Genomic DNA, 24,803 nt, shown 5'->3' with positions numbered 1-24,803 from the left:
AAAATCTGAAATCAGAGGGTTAAAAGATAAAAAAATGGAAATATTTAGAAAATAACTTTTAGAGTTGTCCAATCTTCGTTTTTAGCAGTGCACATTACTATTCAAAATTTAGGCTTTAATAGATTTGCAGAACAGAATTCATGGACGAGGATCTTTACTTAATATTCTAATGATTTTAGCATATTTATTATATCCATTATTTTGACTCATCCAGTGTATTTATTTTTGTCCTTTTCCAACAATATAGCCATGCATGCAACATAAGGTTTCATAAGGTAATCCAGGGTCACATATTATGGCAAGGCAAGGCAAGGCAAGGCAAGTTTATTTATATAGCACATTTCATACACAGTGGCAATTCAAAGTGCTTTACATAAACAGGAATAAAAGAAACAATTATAAGAGAAATAAAAACAAACATAAAAATGGTAAGAATAAAAATAAAATAAAAGCTGATAAAATGTGTTATAAAAGAATTAAAAAGAAGAGAAAAACATAGTAGTCGGACGTAGCACAGTGCTCATTCAGTAAAGGCACAGCTAAACAGATGTGTTTTCAGTCTTGATTTGAATGTGCCTAATGTTGGAGCACATCTGATCATTTCTAGAAGCTGATTCCAGCAACGAGGGCCGTAGTAGCTGAAAGCCGATTCACCCTGCTTTGACTGAACTCTTGGGATTTCTAATCTATTTGATCCTAAAGATCTGAGTGATCTGTTAGGTTTGTATTCAGTGAGCATATCTGTAATGTATTGAGGTCCTAGGCCATTTAGTGATTTATAGACCAGTAATAATACTTTAAAATCTATTCTAAATGTGACTGGGAGCCAGTGTAAAGACCTGAGGACAGGTGTGATGTGCTCTGATTTCCTGGTTCTGGTCAGAATTCTGGCCGCAGCGTTCTGGATGAGCTGCAACTGTCTGACTGTCTTTTTGGGAAGGCCAGTGAGGAGGCCATTACAGTAATCCACCCTGCTGCTGATAAAAGCATGAACAAGTTTCTCTAAGTCTTCACTGGAAACAAAGCATCTAATTCTTGCAATATTTTTGAGATGATAGTATGCTGATTTACTAACTGCTTTGATATGACTATTGAAACTCAGATCTGACTCCAGAGTCACACCAAGATTCTTGACCTTATGTTTTGTTGTTTGACCCTTAGAGCCAAGGTACGCATTCACCTTGAGAACCTCATCTCTGTTCCCAAACGCAATGACTTCAGTTTTCTCTTTGTTTAACTGAAGAAAGTTTTGGCACATCCAATTGTTAATTTCATCAATGCATTGGCAGAGGGTGTCAATGGGGCTGTAGTCATTAGGCAGTAAGGCTAGGTAGATCTGAGTGTCATCAGCATAGCTGTGGTAGGAGATTTGGTTCTTTCTCATTATTTGGCTCAGAGGGAGCATATAAAGGTTGAACAGGAGTGGTGCCAGAATCGAGCCTTGTGGGACTCCACATGTCATGGGTGTCCACCCTGACCTATGGTCACCTATACTGACATAGTAACCTCTTCCTTCAAGGTAAGATCTGAACCATTTGAGGACCGTCCCAGACAGCCCAACCCAGTTTTCCAGCCTATCCAGAAGTATGCTGTGATCGACAGTGTCAAATGCAGCACTGAGATCGAGCAGTACCAGCACTGTTAGTTTGCCTGAATCTGTATTTAGGCGGATGTCATTGATTATCTTTATAAGGGCGCTCTCTGTACTGTGATGTGGTCTGAAACCAGATTGATAATTGTCTAAACACCCCTTGAAGTTTAAGAACTTGTTAACCTGGTTAAAGACAACTTTTTCAATGATTTTGCCAATGAAAGGGAGATTTGAGATGGGCCTGTAATTGCTCAATATGGTGTTATCCAGGTTGCTCTTCTTCAAGAGGGGTTTAACAACTGCAGTTTTAAGTGAGTTAGGAAAATTCCCTGAGAGAAGTGAAGCATTTACCACTTTTAGAAGATCCATTTCTAAGCAGGTCAACACCGTTTTAAAGAATGATGTGGGGAGCGTGTCGAGACTGCAGGTTGATGTTTTCATAATTTGCACGATCTCTTCTAAGATTTTGCCATTAATTGCCATGAAATCGGACATAATGTCTGATTTCTTAAGTTGTGGTTGAGCTAGTCTGACGTCGACACAACTTGGCTGATTGGATGAGCTGATTGCCTTTCTGATATTATTGATCTTGTCAGTAAAGAAATGAGCAAACTCATTACATTTGCTTTCAGAGAGTAGCTCACTGGGAATCCGACTGGGGGGGGTTGTGAGTTTCTCTATCGTTGCAAAGAGTTTACGAGCATTGTTTACGTTGCTGTTTATAAGGCTTGAAAAGAAAGTCTGCCTAGCAGTTTTTAGTTCCATATTAAAAGCACGAAGACTGTCTTTATAGATATTATAATGGACTACTAGTTTCGTCTTTCTCCACATACGCTCAGCTTTTCTGCACTGTCTTTTCGTCATTTTTAATTTTGGGGACTTCGTCCAAGATCCCCTTTGGCTGCTAGTTATATTCTTGGCTTTAACAGGAGCAATGTCATCTATGACATTCTTAACTTTAGAATTAAACAAATCAAGGAGAAAATCAACAGAGTCTGCAGATATACTTGGTGCTAGCGATATGGCCTTCATAAACTGCTCATTAGTGTTCTCATTTATGCATCTCTTTCTGACAGAGACAGATCTGTCTTTAATAGCTGGAGTGATCAATATATCAAAGAAAATACAGAAATGATCAGATAGTGCAACATCCTTAACAACAGTTGATGAAATGTGTAAACCCTTAGTTATAAGTAGATCAAGAGTGTGTCCACGATTGTGTGTGGGTTCTTGAACATGCTGAGTCAGATCAAAAGTGTTCAAAACAGTCATCAGTTCTTTTGCAGCATTGATTTCTGGATTATCAATGTGAATATTAAAATCCCCAGCAATGGTAAAATAGTCAAATTCAGAGGTTACTATTGATAACAGCTCTGTAAAATCATCAATAAAAGCTGGAGAATATTTTGGAGGTCTGTAGATAATGATCAGTAAGATACGTGGAGCACCTTTTAGTGCTATACTCAGATATTCAAAAGACAAAAAGTCACCAAATGACACTTGTTTACACTCATAGACATCTTTAAACAGGGCAGCAATGCCTCCACCTCTCCTATTGGCTCTGCAAACACTCAAAAAGTCAAAGTTTAAAGGAGCTGTTTCATTCAGAACTGCTGCACTACAGCTGTCATCTAGCCAAGTTTCATTTAAAAGCATAAAATCAAGGCAATTTGAGCTGATAAAATCATTGACTAAAAGTGACTTATTGTTGAGTGATCGGATGTTTAAAAGTGCTAACTTAACAGTTTTAGCTGTTTCTGCTACAGTAGTCTCAGATTTATATTTAATAGACACAAGATTTGAGTGATTTGCTATACGGCCTGAAAAAGTCTTCGGTTTTCTGTCACGTAATACAACACATATATGTGTAGAGAAAGCTACAGGCACACTGGGTTCCTGCTTGTTCTGTAAACATCTGATAAAGACACTGTTATCTAAGCAGGCACCCGAGACACATCATGGAGAGCAGTTTTGTTCACCAGCTGAAGATGGTGCGTTGTTGTTTGGGCCCTGGCGGTGGGGCAAATGTCGGAGGGCTCTTCCAGGTGGGCTCAGAGGTGGTTGTGGAGCAGGCCGCTTTTTGGTTGGTAACTGGGATGCGTCAACCCCAAGTCCACTCGGGAGCTGATTTGAGGTCCTGTGGTCATCCGGACAGATGCTAGGTGTGTATGTGCCATTTGGATTGAGGTCAGTGGTACATACAGCTGATGGATGATGGAGGGAGAAGAAGATATTGTCCTTTAGCACCTTTGCACCAAGTTTGTTTGGGTGAAGGCCGTCTGATGTCAACAGTTGTCTTTGGTTCCAGAAGAGATTGAAGTTGTCAATAAAATTCAGTCCTTTCCAGTTACATGCTTTCTGCAGCCATACATTTAGACCAAGCAGCCGTGAAAACATGTTTGTCCCTCTTGCAGGGAGTGGCCCACTGATGAACGGCTGAATTTTCACTCTTTCAACTGTTTCCAAGAGCTCACAGAAATCTCTCTTGAGCAGTTCTGACTGTTCCTTTCGAATATCATTCTTCCCCACATGGATGATGATCCGTTTTGCAGTCTTGTGCTTTTTCAGAATTTCCTTAAGTTCTTTGTTTACATCAGAAACTGTTGCATGAGGGAAGCAGTATGTCATTGTAGATTTGCTCCTAAAATTCCTGATTATTGAATCTCCTACAACTAGTGTTCTTATCTCAGGTGCGATCGGAGCAGAATGCCGCTGTCTAGTCGGCCTTGAGCCTCTGTTCCATGCAGAGTTAGCTGCTGAGTCATGCGATCTCTGTCTGACTGCATTTGGGGATTCTTCACCCATATTACTCAGTACTTCATATCTGTTCTCAAGCTGTATTTGAGTCCGAGCTGTATTTGGGGTAGAGGACGCTAATGCGGCAGCATATGATCTGACCCCACGAGTACCCTTTGGTCTCGCACCTTGTTTATGCCAATGCTCATTTTCAACAGCTTTAATCTGTTTTTCAGTGCTCGAAATAGTGGTAGGAATAGATTTATGGGACTCACCGGCTATTTGCTGTGAGCGTCCACAATGACGCTGCAGTTCTGGTTGGATCGCAAGTAACTTTGTTTCAAGAACTGCAATCTTTTGTAGAAGTTTGTGGCAGTTTGTACAGCAGTGAGAATCTGAATTAATCCGATCCAGAGGCATTTTCACAGCCGTGTTTTCCCGTCTCAGGAATGTGAGCAGCTGATAGCTGGTGGCGGGAGGATTGTTTAGACGATAATTCCCCTCTTGTTAGTAAAGCTATATTCCAGAAAGTTTGTAGAATCGATGCTGATCTTCAAGCTGTGTCGTTTGAGCACTGTGCTGATAGGCTCAAGTTAAAATTAGGGTTTAAGATATAAAAGCAAGTGAGCAGAGAGCGGAGCAGTAGGCAAAGACGTCCGAACAGTAGCGAAGCAGGAAGTAGAGCTTCCTATTATGATGGTTTTTATTCTGACAATGAAGAAATGCTACAAAACAAATACACCTTTTGACTATAAAAAATTGGCGAATTCAGATCAAGTTCATCTGATCTTATGATTAATCTAATGATAAAGAAACAGAGCTCACGTGTTTAGTAGTTCCCGTCAGATATTATAAAGCCACCCTTGTTAATAAACATCTGCAGCAATAAACTACTAACCGAAAGACCTCAAGCAAACAACAGTTCCTGTTTTCTTTGCTCTTTTTAAGATGTGAACAACCAGGAAAGTAATCCACTTTTTTACCACTAGATGGCACCCTATTTTTATTTTTTCATCCACTGAATGCAACTGAATGCAAGTTTTTGCTTGAACCCCATTGTAGGTTTTACAGAATGTAGAAATAATAGTTTAAAAATAGTATTCAGTTTTTTAAAGCCATGCATAAAAAAAACTGTTTAATTATACACTGTTTAAGCTATTCAGACTCTGTTGTGCTTCTAATAATGCATTTATTATAATTAGAAGAACTGAAAATTCAAAGCAAGTATTTTAACTGAACAAATGAATCATATCAAACATGTCAGACTTCTAAATGAAGCAAAGAGGTAGTACAAACGCTGAGTGATGATTGTTTTGCACAACTTATAAAGAAGAAAAAGGTGACAATAGTAAAAATGTAAGCTCCAGCAGCAACCCAGTGCTGGGAAACACCCATACACACTCGCATTCACAAACACTCATAGACTATGGCCAATTTAGTTAATCCAATTTACCTATAGCGCACATCTTTGGACTGTGGGGGAAACTGGAGCGCCCGGAAGTAACCCACGCGAACACGGGGAGAACATGCAAACTCCACACAGAAATGCCAACTGGCCCAGTCGGGACTCAAACCAGCAACCTTCTTGCTGTGATGTAACAGTGCTAATCAATAAGCCACTGTGCCGCAACAATTAAGTTAACTTAATCAATTTGTATTGGGACAACATGAAGGAATTGCATTTTTACAGTGTAGTCAGTAAAGCAATTGATATAAATGAAAAAGAAAGAAACATTCTGTAGAATAAATTATTGGACTGTTTAGCATTTTACTTGAAAATGCAATATTTAACTGAAATGTGGAACAGTATTTAAAGTTTCACTGTAATGCTTAAACTATGAGCAAGTTCTGAAAACAAACAAAAAACATTTTAAGTACAAATCTAAAATCCCTAATAATTCTATGACTGATAAAAATAATGTTATGGTCAACCAGATATTTAACAAATTATTTTTTATTCATTTCTAAAACAAAACAAACAGATCAAAATAAATATTGCAATATTTTATAATAATAATAAGATATGAATATGCAATCAGTTATTTAAAAACATGAGTTTTATTTATGGTGCTCAGCATATACGAGAACACCCCTCACAGATCACTCTCTAATGAATTAATATTTTACATATGATGCTTTACAATTATATATTTGGGTATATAAACTAGATTAAAAAAGTAAAAGAAAAATTAGGAAAGAAAAAAAAGATCACGGTGCAAAAGAAATATTTTTGGGCGAAATATTAAATACAATTCTAATGAACAGGAAACAAAATCAAGAGAAACATAAAACATATCAAATTTAATCAAAATGTTGTAGTTTGTAATTTAGTTTTGCAATATCTTGTTTGAAACTCTTATTTTAATAGCTATGACGGTTTAATAAAACTGTGCTGTTTATATGCACCAAATATTATTGCCTATATTCACTAAAAATTGGATAAAAATTTTCATTTTCAAAAGAGGGTGTACTCATTTACGCTGAGCACTGTAAAAACACAAGATTAAAGTTAACATGAAACAATAATTGATAAAGATTCATTTAAATTATTTAAAAATGACTACACATTATTTTCAAAAGAGGGAAACAATTTATAGCAAACACTACTCCGATAAAACATGAACAACAACAATTTTATGGGGACTTTACCAATAGCATATATATATATATATATATATATTAGGGCTGGATCGATAAATAATTTTATATCCAATCACGATAATATTTATGTCAATAACAATAATAAACTCTGGATTTATTTTTACTCTGTATTGATCTAAGAGCTGAAAATGTTATGCCATTTAATGAACCCTCTAATTTTTGTGGCATCAGTTATTGTCGGGGTACTCTTTCAAATCTGGAAGCATTAACACCTTTTATCGAAATATATATCGTTATCGGAAATATGGTAAATAATTATAGAGATTGCATTTCGCCCTTTCGCCCAGCCCTAATATAAATAAATATTAAATAGCTCTGCATTATTCCAGCTTATACTGTACATCGTAACTGCAGCTATCGCTCAGATGACCATCTGTGACAGCTGATCTAGAGTCAGAAGATAATAATGATATTCTGATTAGCAGGTATTTGACTCTCCACATAGATTTATTTCGAGTAATGTGTGGCTCAGAGGAGGGCTGAGTGCATTAAACGCCTCGTCATTTAACTCTCAATCTTTTCACTCACATTTCCATCCTCCAGACTTCTCCTTCATCCCTTTCTCTCGACCGGCTGCAAAACACTGATAGAGACTCCTGTCTGCCTCCCCGAGCACCTCAGCCCCAGATTACAAACAGCCACTGTTTATCATTTCCAGCTCAGAGCCAAACAGGAAAACAAACCAAACAGATTACACTCGTTTTCCATTCACAATACCTGAGGAGCAATTGGCATTTCACATGCAGCTCCTCACACATCTCCACAAAATGCCATTTATTCACTGTCACCTTGTGTTACTCTTCCTCCCTTCTTTCATTCCCTCCTCTGCCGTAAGAGCGTTATGAATATGAAAATGTGCCGGCAGCCTCATCCACGTGAAATATCAGCTGTCGTTTATAATGGGTTGGTGTGGTACGCTCCAGTCAGATGGCAAAATAACTACATTCAACTTCAATAAAGCAAAGGAATTGCAGAGTTTCTGCAGCTCTCAGTCTTGAACAGAGAGCAAAAAAGCAAAAACACCTTAAAAGATTTTTGTTCTTTAACACAGTCTGGACATTCAGAGATTTCTAGATGACTGTTAACATGCAAACACGTAGTTGTTTTCAGTAAGAGCATTTAAAGGTGTCCTTTAAAGAGTATCATTAATCCTGTTATACGTCATCTAATGGACACACATGCTGTGCAGCTAAATACAGCCGTCACTTTCCTTTTCAGAGCTTAATCTTGTTCTGTACACAAGAGTTCAACAACACATTTGATGGGAAGTGATTCCTGGTTAACTTGGGCCCATTAGTACCAATTGAGCATCGTGTCAACACCACAGCCTACCTGAGTACTGTTGCTGACCATGTCCATCCCTTAATGTCCCTTTATACGCATCATGTCATGTCAAGTGCAAAATATCTCAGACTGGTTTCTTAAACATGATAATGAGTAATCAAATGGCTTCCACATTCACCAGATCTTATTCCAATAGAGCACCTTTGAGATGTGGTGGAACGGAAGATTCGCATCATAGATGTGTAGCTGACAAATCTGCAGCAACTGTGTGATGCTATCATGTCAATATGGACCAAAATCTCTGAGGAATATTTCCAGTACCTTCTTGAATCTATGCCACAAAGGATAAAGGCAGTTCTAAAGGCAAAAGGGAGTCCAACCCGGTACTAGTAAGGCGTACCTAATAAAGTGACCGGTGAGTGTATATTTGCACACATTTACATATGTAAATCTATAGACTCAAGAAAAAAATTGGTAATCTGTGGATTCCTGGACACACAGATTCCACGTGGGCCTATCAGGAAGTTATCACTACTTTAGGATCTCTGTCTGACTGTCTATTAAGAGTGTAACAATACTCGTATACTCTATCTATCTATCTATCTATCTATCTATCTATCTATCTATCTATCTATCTATCTATCTATCTATCTATCTATCTATCTATCTATCTATCTATCTATCTATCTATCTATCTATCTATCTATCTACCATAAAAACTGCTTTCTTTCATCTGAGAAATATCGCTAAGTTAAGAAGTATGCTATCCATCTCAGATGCAGAAAAGCTAGTCCATGCTTTTATGACTTCTAGGCTGGACTACTGTACTGCACTGTTTGCTGGCTGGCCAGCATCCTCTATTAACAAACTTCAATTAGTACAAAATGTAGCTGCCAGAGTTCTTACCAGGTCTAGAAAATTTGGCTTCTGGTAGTACCTAGAATAGCAAAGTCGAGTAAAGGAGGTTGAGCCTTCTGATTTATGGCTTCTAAACTCCGGAATAGCCTTCCTGATAATGACCGAGGCTCAGACACACTCTCCCAATTCAAAACTAGATTAAAGACCTTTCTGTTTAGTAAAGCATACACTCAGTGCACCCCTTAGCGGGTTTCCACATCTTGTTTATTTACACTATAAACAGCAGCTACGCTAATTATTCTCTTTATTTTCCATTTCCACCTGGGGATACTCTTCCCGAGGCCCTCAGACTATGCACAGTCACTAATTCGATCCAAGACCAACAGCGAGATGATCCCAAGGTTTCCATATCCTGGACCAAGCTGTATCCCGAGCAGCTACTGTGGTGGTCATGGAGGAGTGGAGAACATGAAACTGATTCCTGTGACGCTCCAGGGACAGACGAGTCTTCACTGAGGCCAGCTTCCAGCATCTGCTGAACTGAGCTAAACTGAACTGAACTTAAACACTAAAAACTGAACTACACTGTTCCTATTTACTATGACCTTTTATGTGAAGCTGCTTTGACACAATCTACATTGTAAAAGCACTATACAAATAAAGGTGAATTGAATTGAATTTATCCATCCATCCATCCATCCATCCATCCATCCATCCATCCATCTATCTATCTATCTATCTATCTATCTATCTATCTATCTATCTATCTATCTATCTATCTATCTATCTATCTATCTATCTATCTATCTATCTATCTATCTATCTATCTATCTATCTATCTATCTATCTCTCTCTCTCTCTCTCTATACTGTATGTATTTCCATCTATCTGTATATCCACTCATGTATCCATTTATCTATTCATCCATCCATCCATCTAACCAACCAACCAAACATCCATCTATCCATCCATACATCCTACCTTCACTCAATTTCTGTTTCTCATGGAGAAAAATCAAGTTCAACGACTGGGGCCTCTAAATTAAAACCATGAATGTCTACCGAGGTTTCTACACTCCATGTTGCCAATCTATAGGTGGCGCTGGTCAATCAACATCCTCAAAAATATCCAAAACCATTCGACGAAATCAATAGACTTTCTTCAGATTCACACCCTCAGAGAAACACTCGCAGAGCAATTTAGCCGACGAGCGGAAACATTAACACATGTATTGATACACACACACCTCCTGCTGTCCTCAAAAACGCTCTCTCTGCAAGAGAACTGGATGGCCTTTTAACTCCGGGGCTCAATGGAGTCTCCAGATAGCAGCCTCTTCTGCACCTTTGACTGTCTGAATCACAGCGGTAAACCCAATATGCTTAGCAAATGCAATCGAATCTTTTCTACTTCATTTTCAGCCCCTCTTAAAGGCCAAGTTAGCTCCTCTAGGGAAGTTTTAAGATGAGACAACTGTGAACACTGAAAATTTGTTTTGTTTTTTTTAAAGAAAAGCTGATGTGATCTCCCAAGGGAAATTGGCAAATTCTTGGTATATCATGAGTTCTGTGTTTACAAAGCTGGGGTTCTGACAGAAATTGCACCATTTATCAATGCTAGATGCAGCTGTAATGGCAACTACCAGCGAGAGAGAGAAGACAAAGTTATGATGAGATGCTTTCATTATTTGCCGGTTCACTGAAGCGCATGTCCCACAATGCATCGCGAAGGACATCTAGGGAATAAAGAGCAAATCACGGACGTAGTTTCCCTGCTTTTCTGAGAATCTAACATCTATAGAGTACATTTTGCTTCTCAGTAAACAGCCAAAGAATACATTAAACCTAAACACCAGCTCATTAAGATTGATCATACATATTTAATGATAAGCTTTAATAATTCATATGATGACAATACAGTTTGTTTTTTTTTCTTTTGGATGCTAGTTTAGTAAAACAACGCTAAAACATTAGTTTTACCTAGTATTTAACCATTTAAAAAATTAATTAAAGAAGTTACATCACTGTTAAAATAGCTAGTGTGATTATATTTATTCTATTTTTTAAATATATATACTTTGTAAGGCTTGAAGCTTACGCTGCAATTCTGAACCAATGTTTAGGCGTGTTTAAATCAGTTATTCTTCTCACTTCATTGTAATTAACTCCATTAAAGTTGTTGTCATCATTGATTAAGAGAAAAAATCTCAAGGCCTTAAAGCAGGCAAAGTTGTTTATTAAGTTACATGCTTAAATATGGGGCTGCACGGTGGCGCAGTGGGTAGCACAATCACCTCACAGCAAGAAGGTCGCTGGTTTGAGCCCCGGCTGGGTAAGTTGGCATTTCTGTGTGGAATTTGCATGTTCTCCCTGTATTCACGTGGGTTTCCTTGTCCAAAAAAGTCCAAAAACTTGTGGCATATGTGAACTGGGTAAGCTAAATTGTCCATAGTGTATGTGTGTGAATGAGTGTGTATGAATGTTGCCCAGTACTGAGTTGCAGCTGAAAGGGCATTCGCTGCGTGAATCATATCTCTGCCTTTTTGACCATCCGCCTGTTTTATGACCACGACTCTGGATTGCCTGTATACATCTGATTGCTCCTGTGTTGAACGTTGCTTGCCTGACCACCTCTGCATTTGGATCCGCACCTCTGTTTTCAGCACCCACTTCACATTACAGCTATGCATCGATGTGCGGGAGAAGCAGAGTAAAAGCTATTTTCCCAGATCAACAGTTACCTGTTCTTTTTGTACCCTGAGCAAAGCATTGTCAGACATGAGGGAAATACCAAACCCCCCAAAACAGCTAAACTTCAAGGCAAAGCTGAGGAGATAAAGTAGGGGAGAAGTATATTAACATACTCCCTCAGGACATGACAATTGTAAATTGAAATAAATCAATGATTTCATCACTACAATGCTTAAGTAATAAACTGTCAAATGACACCAAACATGACAAAGTTATAAGAAAGAAAATCAAAGAAGATGAATTGTATATGGTGTAAAGCACATGGTTACTGTAAGCATAAGGCAGAGATGGGTATTGGAGCTGTGTATTGGAACTAACAACTATCATCCCATGCTTGGCATGTCCCAGTAGTCCTCCATTAGCATGGGACAGGGCTATTCAACTGGTGACCTGCGGGCTAAACCCGGTCCTCGAGGCAATTTGTTCCAGCCCTCCAAATAGTGCGACCAAGACATCAAAAATAAATTTAGTTCAGTCGAAAAATGGTCGCTATAGTTATGAAGTAATGTGCGTCTGTTCAATACAGCACGAGCTGCAGTTGAAGGCTGACATTAAGCGAGTGGTGCGGGCAGCAGAAAACATTGGGATATGTTTGTAGAAAAGGCCTTTTGTACAATGCACTGATATCGTTAATAGGGATGCAATGATAAGCCGATTTCACTATTAAGCGAGCTTTAATTCATTACGGTTAATTAATCGTAAAGGCTTCTTAACGCTGCATTTCTGTTGCATGGAACAAAACTGCTCCAACTAAACAAAGTTATGCCACCTGTGTGCTAGTTTAAAGTTCCGAGCTTATACCGTTGTTAATACGCAGGCACACTGGATTAACTATAGCAGCAGGCCATAGATATATTGTGTCTTTTCTGCACGCAAGTTCATTATTTATTTACATAATAGCGTAGGCGCATGGCTCACAAGCAGATCGACGCACTCGCGCCTTCCAGGCGCACACAGTAGAAATTATCTCATGCCGTAGTGGTGAGAGTTGTGCGTGGCTTTCAGTGCAATGTAAACAAAAGATACGTTAGACAAATTATTACAAATTATTTAAATGATGATGTATGAATGCAGATATTAACAACAGCTCATTTAAATTCTTAGCAAATATATAGCTTAAATTAACATTTGACAAATACTATTTTTTATTTATTCTTATTTTTATTTATGTATTCATTGTTCTATCATTTATTTTCATTGCAAAATTATTACTCATGTTTAAATTAAAAATGTTTTCATTTATTTTTAAGTCCAAAGAGAGAAATGTACTATTGTTTGTTTTTTATTAATGTTTTGTGCTGTATTTGGTTACTGAGCCACAATAAACAACACTTTATAATATAAGTAGTTTTCTTGTAACTTTTTAAACTAGTAGTTTTTTTCATTTAATAAAAGCATAATAATCGTTATAATCGAGAAACCATGATTATTCTTCAGGCTACAATCGTACAACCAAAATCTATAATCGTTGCATCTTTAATAGTTACGCAGTTCAAACCATAACATATGAATGTGTTTGAAATACAACATTTGAATTTGTTTGTGAAAAAAGCCACATTGTACAATGCAGTGATGTTACATAGTTTTAAAATAAAACATATTAACATTTTAATGTAGAAAAAGCCAACGTGGGTGTCTTAAGGAGCAAAAATACAGCATATGGGCTCTTACATTGCTGTTGTGTCATCATATTGCAAGTCATATCTCTCCGGCCCCTCATTTGGGATGTTTTCATGAACTGGCCCCCATGACAAACTAATTGAATAGCCCTGGCATAGAAGCAATTGTCAGCTTACACTTTCTCAGCTTACACTTTTATAACTAGTTAAAATTGATAAAAGCATGTACTAAGGATTAACACTAAGGTATGAGTCGTGTGTTGTTCAAATCTCTTATTCTTGGCTAAGCAAACACCACTAATAAATTAAGCTAATTTAATCTTCATATCCTCGTTCAAGATCCGATCTATGAATAAAAGATGAAAAAGCATACTTTAAAAAGCTTCAGAATTAGTATTCTTCTCATACAATCCATAATACACTAATACACACAACACCTGGCACTGTTAGCAATGCCTTTCCGATTTCAAACTTTTGTTATTAGCATTCTCCAGAAGCATATTTCAGAAATCTGCCAGCAAACTAGATTAAGCTAGTTTATCCAGCTCTAACAGGAACACAAGTCATACAAATTAGAAGTAACAAAATCTTGGGGGAACAGTGATTTATGGTCCATGTCACTGCAAAAATGTCCACATCAGCAAAATGCGATTAGTATGCACCCTTCGCTTTTAGCCCCAAACAATATTATTAATCATAATATAAACAAATAATATCACTTCAGATCAGCGAGAAGCCGGTGTAGGTGACACTGCCTCCATTGAATGGTTATGGCGCATGGCTACAGATGCGCTCAGAAAGCAAGAGTAATTCTGTTAAATGGCTTCATCCATTTGGATCTGAATTGAATGATGTAAGGGATTCTCCCTCCTGAGCCATGATTCAGAGATGACAGGATTTCTAAATCCTCTGAAATACATAAGATCTGATTTACACCCATGCTGTTGAGGATTATAACACATTAGTAAACCATCACTAAGTGGATGCGTGTTAAGAAAACATCAAAGACGTGTGGATTGAAATCAAATCAAAGGGAAATACAAGACTGAATAGATTCTACTTGGTGCATCATTTTGCAAATACTAGCAATGGTGTAAAGTAACAAATTAAAAATACTCAAATTACTGTAATTGAGTAGTTTTACACAAGAATTGTAATTTACTAAGTAGTTTTGAAAATGTGTACTTTTACTTTCTCTTGAGTACATTTTTAGTGCTGTATCTGTACTTTTACTATTTTCCTCCAATCTGCCGTCTCTACTTAATTTTTTTCTTGTCTATGGGGGTTAAGTAAAAAAATCATTTCTGTCTAATCAAATCAAAAAGAAAGTAAATCGCATCATACTGAACTACCTCAAGACACAGTGCTTTATAAATGTAGCAAATCATTTGGAAGCCTTAAAAGTATCTTAGAGAATGTCCAAAATCTTTAGAAGCAATGGTTAGCAATCGTCATTGATGAGAAAATAAAGAATGTTTATCTATGGTGACTAAAATTGCAAAATGGCCTTAAATAATAAATAAATGCACTACAGAATGTTACGTTTACACATCGCTCCATAAATTGCATCCTTTAAAAAAATGTCATCCTTTCCAAAATATCAGTCTTTCACAGTATAATACTCACTACTCTTGAGTACTTTTAAAAGGGCTACTTATTGCTCATACTTTAAGTAATATTTACAACAGATTCTACTTGCACTACATTTTTGGGCAAGTAATGGTACTTTTACTTTAGTATGATTTTTCGGTACTCCTTCTACCTCTGTATACTAGTATATTAAATACACCTTTTCTCTTGACTGTCCCTCTACCAAACGGTTGACCATGTTTTTACTGTTTTACATAATGACCATTAAAGTCATTTAAAAAGGACTGCTTTAAAATAATGGCTTACACTACACAGCATTGTTAATTTACAAAAAAAAAAAATAATAATAATAAAAAAAAAAATCATACAAACATAATCCTGTTGCACTTCACTTGATGTTAGTTAAAAAACAAACAAAAAAAAGCATGTTTTTTTTCATGCTTCAACAGGCTTCAAACAAGAAAGCATGTTAAATGACAATCTGAAATATTTCATGGCATACTTAAAAAAGGTGATTTAGTATTCAAAAATGTTTTATTTAAAATATTTTATTAAATAAATTGGTCTAACACGTCATTTTTTCAGATTTTTTACATGTATTAACTTTGGTACTTTTACCATAAACTGACATATCAACCATTTGATAGAGGCTGATATTTTAGAAATTATAGGATGTGTTGAAAAACAAAATGCACTGAGTGTGTTAACTAGCGGCATTAGGAGTTAAGAAATGCAATCCCATTTTACTTGGTGGGGTAGTTAAAGGGTTAAGCAAAAATTCCACAAAAATGGCCTAAAATCAACCAAGAGCGTTTAAATTAAACTTATTATAAATGTCATTATAGTCTTGAATTGAAGGATTCAAGCAAGTACAGTCAATTTAAAACTATTATAGCTGTCACAGAGCGAAACAGAACTTTATGGTTAGCATTTATCTCATTTACTTGCCCAAAATGAAGTGCAAGTAGAGTAAAAGTATCTGTTGTAAATATTACGTAAAAAGTTTAAGTAAAAATAGCCCTTTTAAAAATACCCACGAGTAGTGAGTACTATGATGTGAAGGATGATATTTTAAAAAGGATGGTTTTAAATCACATTGTCACATGTACATGAAAAATAATTCACTGGAAGCAGTTAATTTAACAATCACCAGTGCCACTAAAAACAAGGGTTCTGAATTCTACATCCAGTCGACTTTAGTATTTGACACACATCAAGATTTTTGCTTGAAAATATAATCCATACCTATTCCATACCCCTAAACCCAACCATAACTGTAAATTAAAGTCAGAGGGAAATAATAGTTGGATAACACTCATGTACAAGTGCATAAACCTAACCGTAAGCTTGAACTTAACATAAACTGTAAACATATCTCTTAATTCTGATTGGCTGACTGGAATGTTGTTCCAGGATCAACAAAGATGTTAATCCAGGGACATGTTTTACTTGGTGAATCAGGTTGATGGTATTTGACATACATTACATCAAATATACACTAGAACTACAGAGACAATCATTTTTACCAAAAATAAAACAGCTTTGTTTAAATAAAACCATAATTATAGTATGGGTATAGTAGTAAGTCCCTGTAAGGCAAGTCATTTCACTCGACAGCCATCTTTGAAACGTCTTTCGGGCAGTATGCTTGGGCATTCTGTTCAAATGGGGAAGCATCAAATTCTCCAAAATTGCTTGCCAACCTTATGATTAGATATCATATTAGGAATCACCAACACAATTAAACACCAACTATCTCTTTAGTTTCATTTCTACACTTACGAATCACACGAAATTCACGTCTGGTCAATGCCCCTACACCGGAGAATCATCACTCTATGTCGATCACTGATTGGCTCCTATTATTTTAGTAAAGGTGACTAAGTATTAGATTAAGTACCAGTAAGCGAGGCTTCATTCACCATATTGACCGTTAAGCCGACTTTCAATTGCAAATGACATTCGGACATGACTGTCGGAATACGCCTTCTTGTGGCAGTCACACATAATTTTCAGTTTTGTACTGCACCATGGGAGAGAAGTTCATTCTCACGGTGTCCGAAATAAAGGAGTGCAAAAACAAGAGCCTTTATTGTCCGTGCATTCACCATGGTTGAATGAATGAATGAATGAATGAATACTAGAAACTGATAAACCGCTTTATTACTCATTTCTGAATAGAAAGGTTTTTTTAATATAGACTTTTTTCTTACTCAATAAATAACGAAAAAAACTAGTATTTATCGTCTCGTGCGCACGGACCTGCTTGGACAACACTGGAATACATCACATCCGGTCAGCCGGTTGCATACGGTCTAGTCACAGGAGCTCAAATATTTCAACGTATCCGCAGCTCAAATCAGATCCGAATTTTAGGCATACGGAGATGATCGGAACTTTTGGACTACTCTCCATTGGATATGAATGACTTCTGGTCTGTCGCTTGTCGTGTGCAGAGGAAAGGAGGCTGACAACAAAATGTAACTTTTAAATTGCAAAAACATAACTTTACTTCAGACATGTCTTTTAAATAAACATTATCACTGTGGATAAAGTGAGGTACACACCGCTGTGCGTGGCCTTGTAATTCATACACAATTATAGGCTATTACAATTTTTTTTAAATATATTTTTTTAGGATAATGACATCATAAAATATTCACAATATTCACAATATTCAAAGCTTGATTCTACAATCTCAACAGAAGCTTCCAATGTAAATATGATGTGTCAAAAAATTTATTTAGTACGGTCTTATATTCACTATGGCCCTTAGTTATCCAGTTATAGGTAGTTCCAGTGTTAATAAGGTAAATATAAAAACTGCTCTTATAACGGTAAAAATGCCCTTGGAAACTAATTTCAGAGCCAAATACTGCTTCTTAATGGATAAGTACATTTTGATTCGAGCCAATCTCTTGAGAAAAAGCAGATATGGCTCAAGAACAATAAATTCACATGTTTTCAACAAACCCATTCAACATGAAGATCATTCCAGAATCAGCCAGTTTTTTACTGGCAGCTGTCAGGAGCTACTCGAACACAGGTAATCTGAAGTAACAGCGCTCTTAGGCAGAGTATTTTGGTGTTTATGCATCATAAAATGAGAACTGTTCCCTTTTGGTCAGATACACTCGGTCAAACAGAATTGGCCATTTTCATAAAACTGCTGCCTGCGCTTTCCCTTGAAGAGCATCATCAAAACCCGCCAGACCCTGAACATGAGAGACAGCGATCCATTCATCACAGATGTTATCGCTGGCGTTTTCATAAAGGCTTTTATTAATTTATTTTTCTATTTTTCCGGCAGTCCTGAGGATTTAAGCGATGCATTACGTGTTCGTGCTGGCGTTCTGAAATGCAAATCAATCCAAATCCCAGTGAAGCCAATTAGACGGCGCTTTATAATTCATAGAGTAATGAACTTAAAAAATTAAATTCTAAACAAACTGGTAAACAAAGCACACCCACGCCGAGGGCATTGTGTGCGGGACTGGGATAACAGCAAAACATTACTCAGCCGTTTGTGCCAGAAAGTCTCTTAGTCCCGAAGTGCATTTCCTCCATGGCCGAATCCCCATTTACACTCCGCTCATCTCCGGTCTATTACATTTATATGCCTGCTCGTTTAATCAGCGAGATGAGAGATGTTGCGTTATTGCTAATAAAGTTTTATATCCAATTAAAGATACAAGCTGCTGCCTGGACCTAAAGTGAAATCAGTTAGGCAGGAAATAAGGAAGATAAAATCAATCCGCTCTGATTTACGGTGCACTGATGTTGAATAGACACCACAGGCACACAAGCAAAACCGCATATGACAGCAGCCATGCTCTGACCTTCATGGAGAGGCTGTCAATAAGCAATACAGTCTAACCAGATGAAAATACAGACAAATTGACAGCGGCTGCGGAAGAGAGGGAAGTTAGTGGACAGCTGCAGCAGAGATGTGATTCAGTTATACTTCTGTCACGGGTAACTACCAATCTCCACGCTCGTGCCCTCTACTTGCACTTTGCGTCATTGTTGAATGAGAAAAGCCAATGAGAATTATGCAGAGCTTTTAGAGCTGCTCATTTGTGGGATTTGGTGACAGTTTCCACATTAGTGTCAATGCGAAATGGCACACACAGTCTGTTTTTTGCCATTATCAGATGTACAAGACCATTTAGTGTGATCAGTAAAATATTATTATTTCAATAATTAGTTAATTAGTTTAGTTGTTTGAAAGAAATTAGATTTTTTTTCAGCACGGATGCATTAAGTTGATCAAAAGAACGGTAATTTAGACTAAATTACTGATTTGCAGCAAAGACAGATAACAAAAGAGTTATATTTCAAATAAAATTTTTCTATAATAAATAAATGCAAAAAAATAAACAAATAAATAATATTAAAATATTAATTATATTGTAAATATGTCAAATTGATTATAGGTTTTATATATATATAATATATAGGTTATTTTTATGGTACTTTTTCATATTACCATAATCATTAAAAAATATCATTGAATGGTTGTGTGTAAAAAAAAAAGAGGCGCCTTTTAAAAATAGCTTTCTATTGGAGATTTTTTGCACTGCTTATGCACCCCTGTGCCTCATCTTGCTGTGCTTTTTGACAGGTTGTTCTGTGAGCCTGCAGTTGAAAAAACTTGAAGAAAAAAAAAAAAAAAAATAAAAAAAAAAAAAAAAAAAAAAAAAAAAAAAAAAAAATCACCTGATGTCATGCACTCCAGCACTTAGACAATTCATAGTGGTTTCATAGCAACATTTTGAAACAACATTTGAAACATATTTTTGAATATTGACAACCTTTTTAGCATAGATTAATGAAAATGAAAGTCAACAAATGAAATGACAAAAGAAAGTCAACAATATCCATGCCAGGCCAGTAGGTGGCGATGTAACTTTGTAAAAGAAACATTATGCATCTGCAGACATAAGGTCATATAGTACACCGCTGTTGTTTGGTTATTTGCACATCCCTATTGACCTTATCCTTTAACATAAGTGCGGGTCCAGTCATTGAAAACTTATTCACTTTAAATGATTTTTAGCCACAAAACAGTTTGCTATGCTGCTTGATGTTGCAAACATGTATTTTCTTATTATTTTTTTCTTATTATATATATACACTGCTCTTTATTATTATTCCTAGTTATTTTTTCCATAGGCAAATTTATCGAAAGTTATAAAACAAATTATTAGAGGTGTAATTATTTGACAGATTGTTCTGTGCGCCTGCAGTCAAAAAAACTTGGAAAAACCACCTGATGTCATGCGCTCCAGCACCAAGACCATTCATACAGTGGTTTCCTAGCAACAAAGCGTAGCACCCTCTTTTTTTAGGTCAACAAAAAGGCATTACATTGCAAACTGAAAATAGTGTTTGGTGTGATCGGCCCTTAAATTGGAATTCTCACTAAACATAAGAAGTCTCTTCACTGAATCACACCTCTGCAAATAATTCTGAAAAGACTAGGACTTGAACATGCGATGGGTGGGGCATGTAGATGACTTTGAAATGGGGCGTGGCATGCAAAAAAAAAGTGTGTGACCATACATGGGTAGGTGTGGCCACACCATCTTCATTAACATGCCTCATGCAGAGCGCTGTGCTCAGTACCTGGTGATCTCGGAGTCAGGGAGCAGGCCTACGTGATAGTGAGGGAAGTGAGGGATTGAGTGCATGGGGCTTTTATCAAACTCCACGGGGGAGTAGAGACGGGGAGAGGGAGCGCGGTCACTCAGTTTGTTCACAGTGCTGTAAACTGGCTCTGGAGGCCTGGTGTTGAGAGAAAGAGAGAGGCAGAGAGCAGAGCAGCGAGGGTTAGTGCGCTGGTGAGCATGGATAGATAGGAGTGATGGACCGATATATGCATCATATGCAGAATTAGGCAATCAGCTAGTGCTAAACAACATGTAATCATTTTTTTGTATTCTGGTTTCCAAATAAATACTTAAACCAGTCTATAACATAACATTTAAATAAAAGTCAAAACCAGAGTACTTGCACATGTTCTCCTTTTTGAAACATTTTCAATAAAGACATCAATATTTTTAGCATAGATTCTTGAAAATTACAAAAACAATATAGTATTATGCATGCCAGCCCAGCAGGTGGCGATTTAACTTAGCAAGAAAAAAAAAACAGTGTGCATCTGGACACATAAATGCTGTGTCCGAAACCGCATACTTCCATACTATACAGTACGCTAAAATCAGTATGCGAGCAGAGTAGTACATCCGAATTTATAAAATTCGAAAATCTGTATGCGAGAAGTACCCGGATGACTTACGACTTCCGGTGAGATTCTGAAATGCGCATCCCATGCATGCTGCGCTATCCCATGATGCCCCACGAAAGAATTTATGAATGGGAGTGAAGCGACGCAACTGACGCTGGTAGGTCACGTGACCATGACAAAATGGTGGATGAAGTACGTCCGAATTCCATTAATACTGCTGACATTCATACTGCATAGAACGTACTTTTCTAACAGAAGTAGGCGGTTTCGGACCCAGCCAGAGTCCTGTAGTCCACCACTGTTGTTTGGGTTGTCAAGTATTTCCACATCCCTTTAAACCCTTTTCACAATGACGTCACTTCACTTTCCCCTATAGTCAACGCAGTGTATTTTTAGTTCCGGTTTACCTTTGAATGAAGGGGAGACTTCTCTGGAAATATTAATGTTGCAGAGTCTGATTTAAGACTATTACAGCATTGGGCTTTTGTCAAAATGTTTCTCTTTCAATACTGAACTGCTTTATGAGTTATAAGTTATTAAGAATAAGAATAAGCTATTGTTGATCAAGGAAAGTATATGTTTGCAACCTTTTCACTAATTAATTAAGTTTATTTCCTCAATAATGGATTTATTTTTACTTGGATGCTGTTATGAATCTAAATTTATATTATCTGTAATATGTAAATGTTACAGCATGAGTAAAATACTTTATTAAATCTTCTCATATTACCTGGTATGTCTATAAATGAAAAGAGTTTATTATCTATTGATTATTAAAGTTAAAGTTTTGTTCAGTTTCTCCATTTGAATGAATTAAGACAGTGTTCTACCGCCATCTAATGGGTGGATTTAATTTGATATCGCTGAAATCTTTATTTGACAAATGCTGACAAGTATATACAAACTTCATCTGCAGTAAAGACAGCAACACAATACAAACGACTCTCTTTAAAGTCCCATTTTCTACGTTCAAGCGGAAATCTGGATGATCAGTAAATTTTTTTTAATGTCTCACCTTAAATGCAGACAACAGAAAAAAGTGGTAGTTATCATCTAACTGTCTCTGTAGTAAGTATACAGCTGATTGGGTGAGTTCTCTATGGCGAGTTCTGTGTAGGCGGAAATAACGATACACAGTGCGTGGAGTGAAACTAAGCACTGCGTGGCATCATGTGAAAAGGGTCTATTGACTATATTCTTTAACATAAGTGCGGGTCCAATCATTGGATCATATTTTAATATATTTACTATATTTTATCTATCATGCTACTGTGTCATACAGAATATCTATGATTTTATAAATGAGTAATTTGCCATCGTATTCTTAATTTTGAAATCAACAATTACAAAAACCCATATCAGTCGACCACTAATAGAATGAGGGAAGAGTAGAGAAAAAATAGAAAGTGAGTATAAAACATGGCACTGGAAATGTATTAGAGGAACAAGGAAGGAACTGCAACCAGTTAGTTCAACATTTGTAAGTACATTAGCTTTGTTTATTAGTGAGAATGACATTTCTGTGCAATAATTAATGTCCTGCATTAATACTGTCATGCCAGTCTGAAAAGTCCCCAAAGGGAATGACAACCAGGCATGCCTTTCATCCTTTTTTTTTTAATTCCCCTTTCTTATCACATTTGAACTCTCAAAATGACTGATCTGACTGTCGCTTTCTCATTTTATTCAAGCAATCCACAGTTTCCAGGGATGAATAACAGAAAGTGAAAGCATATGCGGTGTGCATGAACAATCACAACCCAAAGGACAGCTAAAGGAAGTTGCTCACCTCAACTGGAAGTGCTGGGAATCAAACCTGTGACCTTCCATCTCATCTAATGAGGGATTTCTGATCGGAAACAGACAACAGGTTAGCATGGAGACAGCACAGCCTGAAGTTTATACTGTAAAAATGTGTATTCAGAATGTAAGAATGTGTTTAGTAGTTGTCGTGTAGCATGCAGAAACAAAACAACAATGACACAATTCAGGACAACACCAAATTTGACAACACAACAAGCCCCCATATTCAAAACAGCTGGGGTGACAACACAAACAGACCAAAGCAACCACGCAAAATATAAATACAAAATTACAATACTTGGTACAACAAACCAGGCTCATTATTGATTCGTACCCCTGCATACATTTCTGGACAGTGCGAAATATTCCCAGGAGGTACGTTTTTTTGCAGTTTTTGTGAATCCACCAGATGCCGCTGTTTGTGCTTTTTCAGATCTCAAATTTCTCTCGCAAGCGCTATTCCAACATGTTGTTCTCGCATAAATCCACCAGAGGCTGCTGTTTACTAACTAACTGACTGACCGACCGTTCGATAACCCCATCCACCCCCTACCCTAAACCCAACCGATAGTGTTTTTAAAAGCAGCAATTGACCTGCCCACTGCCTTCTATAAACCCAACTGACAGTATTTTCAGAAGTAATCCAGAAAAACAAAAGCCCTCAGGGCTGCCTGATTTTTACCACTTTTTCAGATGTCACCACATTCTCACCATGTTATTTACTTTTTTTATTTTTTGCCTTTTGTTTTTGTTATACCTGCTTTATGGAACCGTTCTTTGCCGTCAACTCCTCTCTGCATCTCAAATCTGCTGACGTATGCACTGAGCCACTGGGCAAACTGGTAAAAGCACATCTACTGCACAAGATCAAATAAATAAATTAGAAAAACATCCCGCGAGTTAGTGACGTGGTGCTCCACATTTAATGTGAACCCAGCATTAAGCTGTAAATTGTTTAAACAAAGTTGTTTTATTCACAACACATAGTTCAGAGCGCACGTGACCAGCGGATTAACAACTTTTTTTTTTAACTTGCAGGTTAATCCAACATTTATAACAATTGCAGAGAAATCGCCTACCGTGTCATTCAAATCACACTTATGAAAACATTTTGGCTTCCCTTTAAAATATAATGATGACAAAAAAAATTGTGGTGGGACCTAAATGCTTTCTTAGGATATTAATTAAACGTGTTTTCTGTAACTGCTTTTTTAGCCTGCATTAATGCATTCGGTGTAAAGCTGCACAATTGAACATTAAAAGATCTCAATTCAAACCTGCGCAACATAATAAATAATAAATGAATAATAAATGATAATGATTTGCATATTAATATCGCTACATTCAAATCTGCGCTTGATCAATAGCGATTCAGTTTTTAAACTTTTTCAGTTAGTTACAAACAATTAAATAAGACAGAAGTACTGGGAGAACACTTTATAGTTCAGATTTAGACACTGATGTTTATGGTAAAGATTAATATCACTGTTTAATGAAACTTGACACTGGTGAATGTTGTAGCACTTACATTGTGTAACCAATGAGGGGCGACAAACAACCATCAAAATGATGTCAATGAATAGGTTTTCAAAAATAATCCACCTATATTAAAACATGACGTTTTATGTGTGAATTGTTGAATCATTAATTGAGAAAAAATA

At 36.8% G+C, this 24,803-nt stretch overlaps 1 protein-coding gene across 13 annotated transcripts in view; it reads right to left on the bottom strand.

Annotated features, from left to right (window-relative positions):
* Positions 1–24,803, bottom strand: part of dlg2 (discs, large homolog 2 (Drosophila)) — a 420,832-nt gene that overhangs the window by 86,691 nt on the left and 309,338 nt on the right. For 10 of the 13 annotated variants that reach the window (XM_056466770.1, XM_056466773.1, XM_056466772.1 and 7 more), the window contains 2 exons: positions 23,129–23,188; positions 20,718–20,876 (listed from right to left, as the gene is read on the bottom strand). The exons of the other annotated variants lie outside the window; for them this stretch is intronic. In XM_056466770.1, the coding sequence (XP_056322745.1) occupies positions 20,718–20,876; positions 23,129–23,188 (219 nt within the window). The remainder of the gene's footprint in view (positions 1–20,717; positions 20,877–23,128; positions 23,189–24,803) is intronic. 13 annotated transcript variants of the gene reach the window in all.

The sequence above is a fragment of the Danio aesculapii genome, chromosome 10 (assembly GCF_903798145.1).
Source record: "Danio aesculapii chromosome 10, fDanAes4.1, whole genome shotgun sequence".
Taxonomy (NCBI): Eukaryota; Metazoa; Chordata; class Actinopteri; order Cypriniformes; family Danionidae; genus Danio; species Danio aesculapii.
Note: the sequence above shows the minus strand (reverse complement) of the source record. Positions and strands in the feature narration are given on the sequence as shown.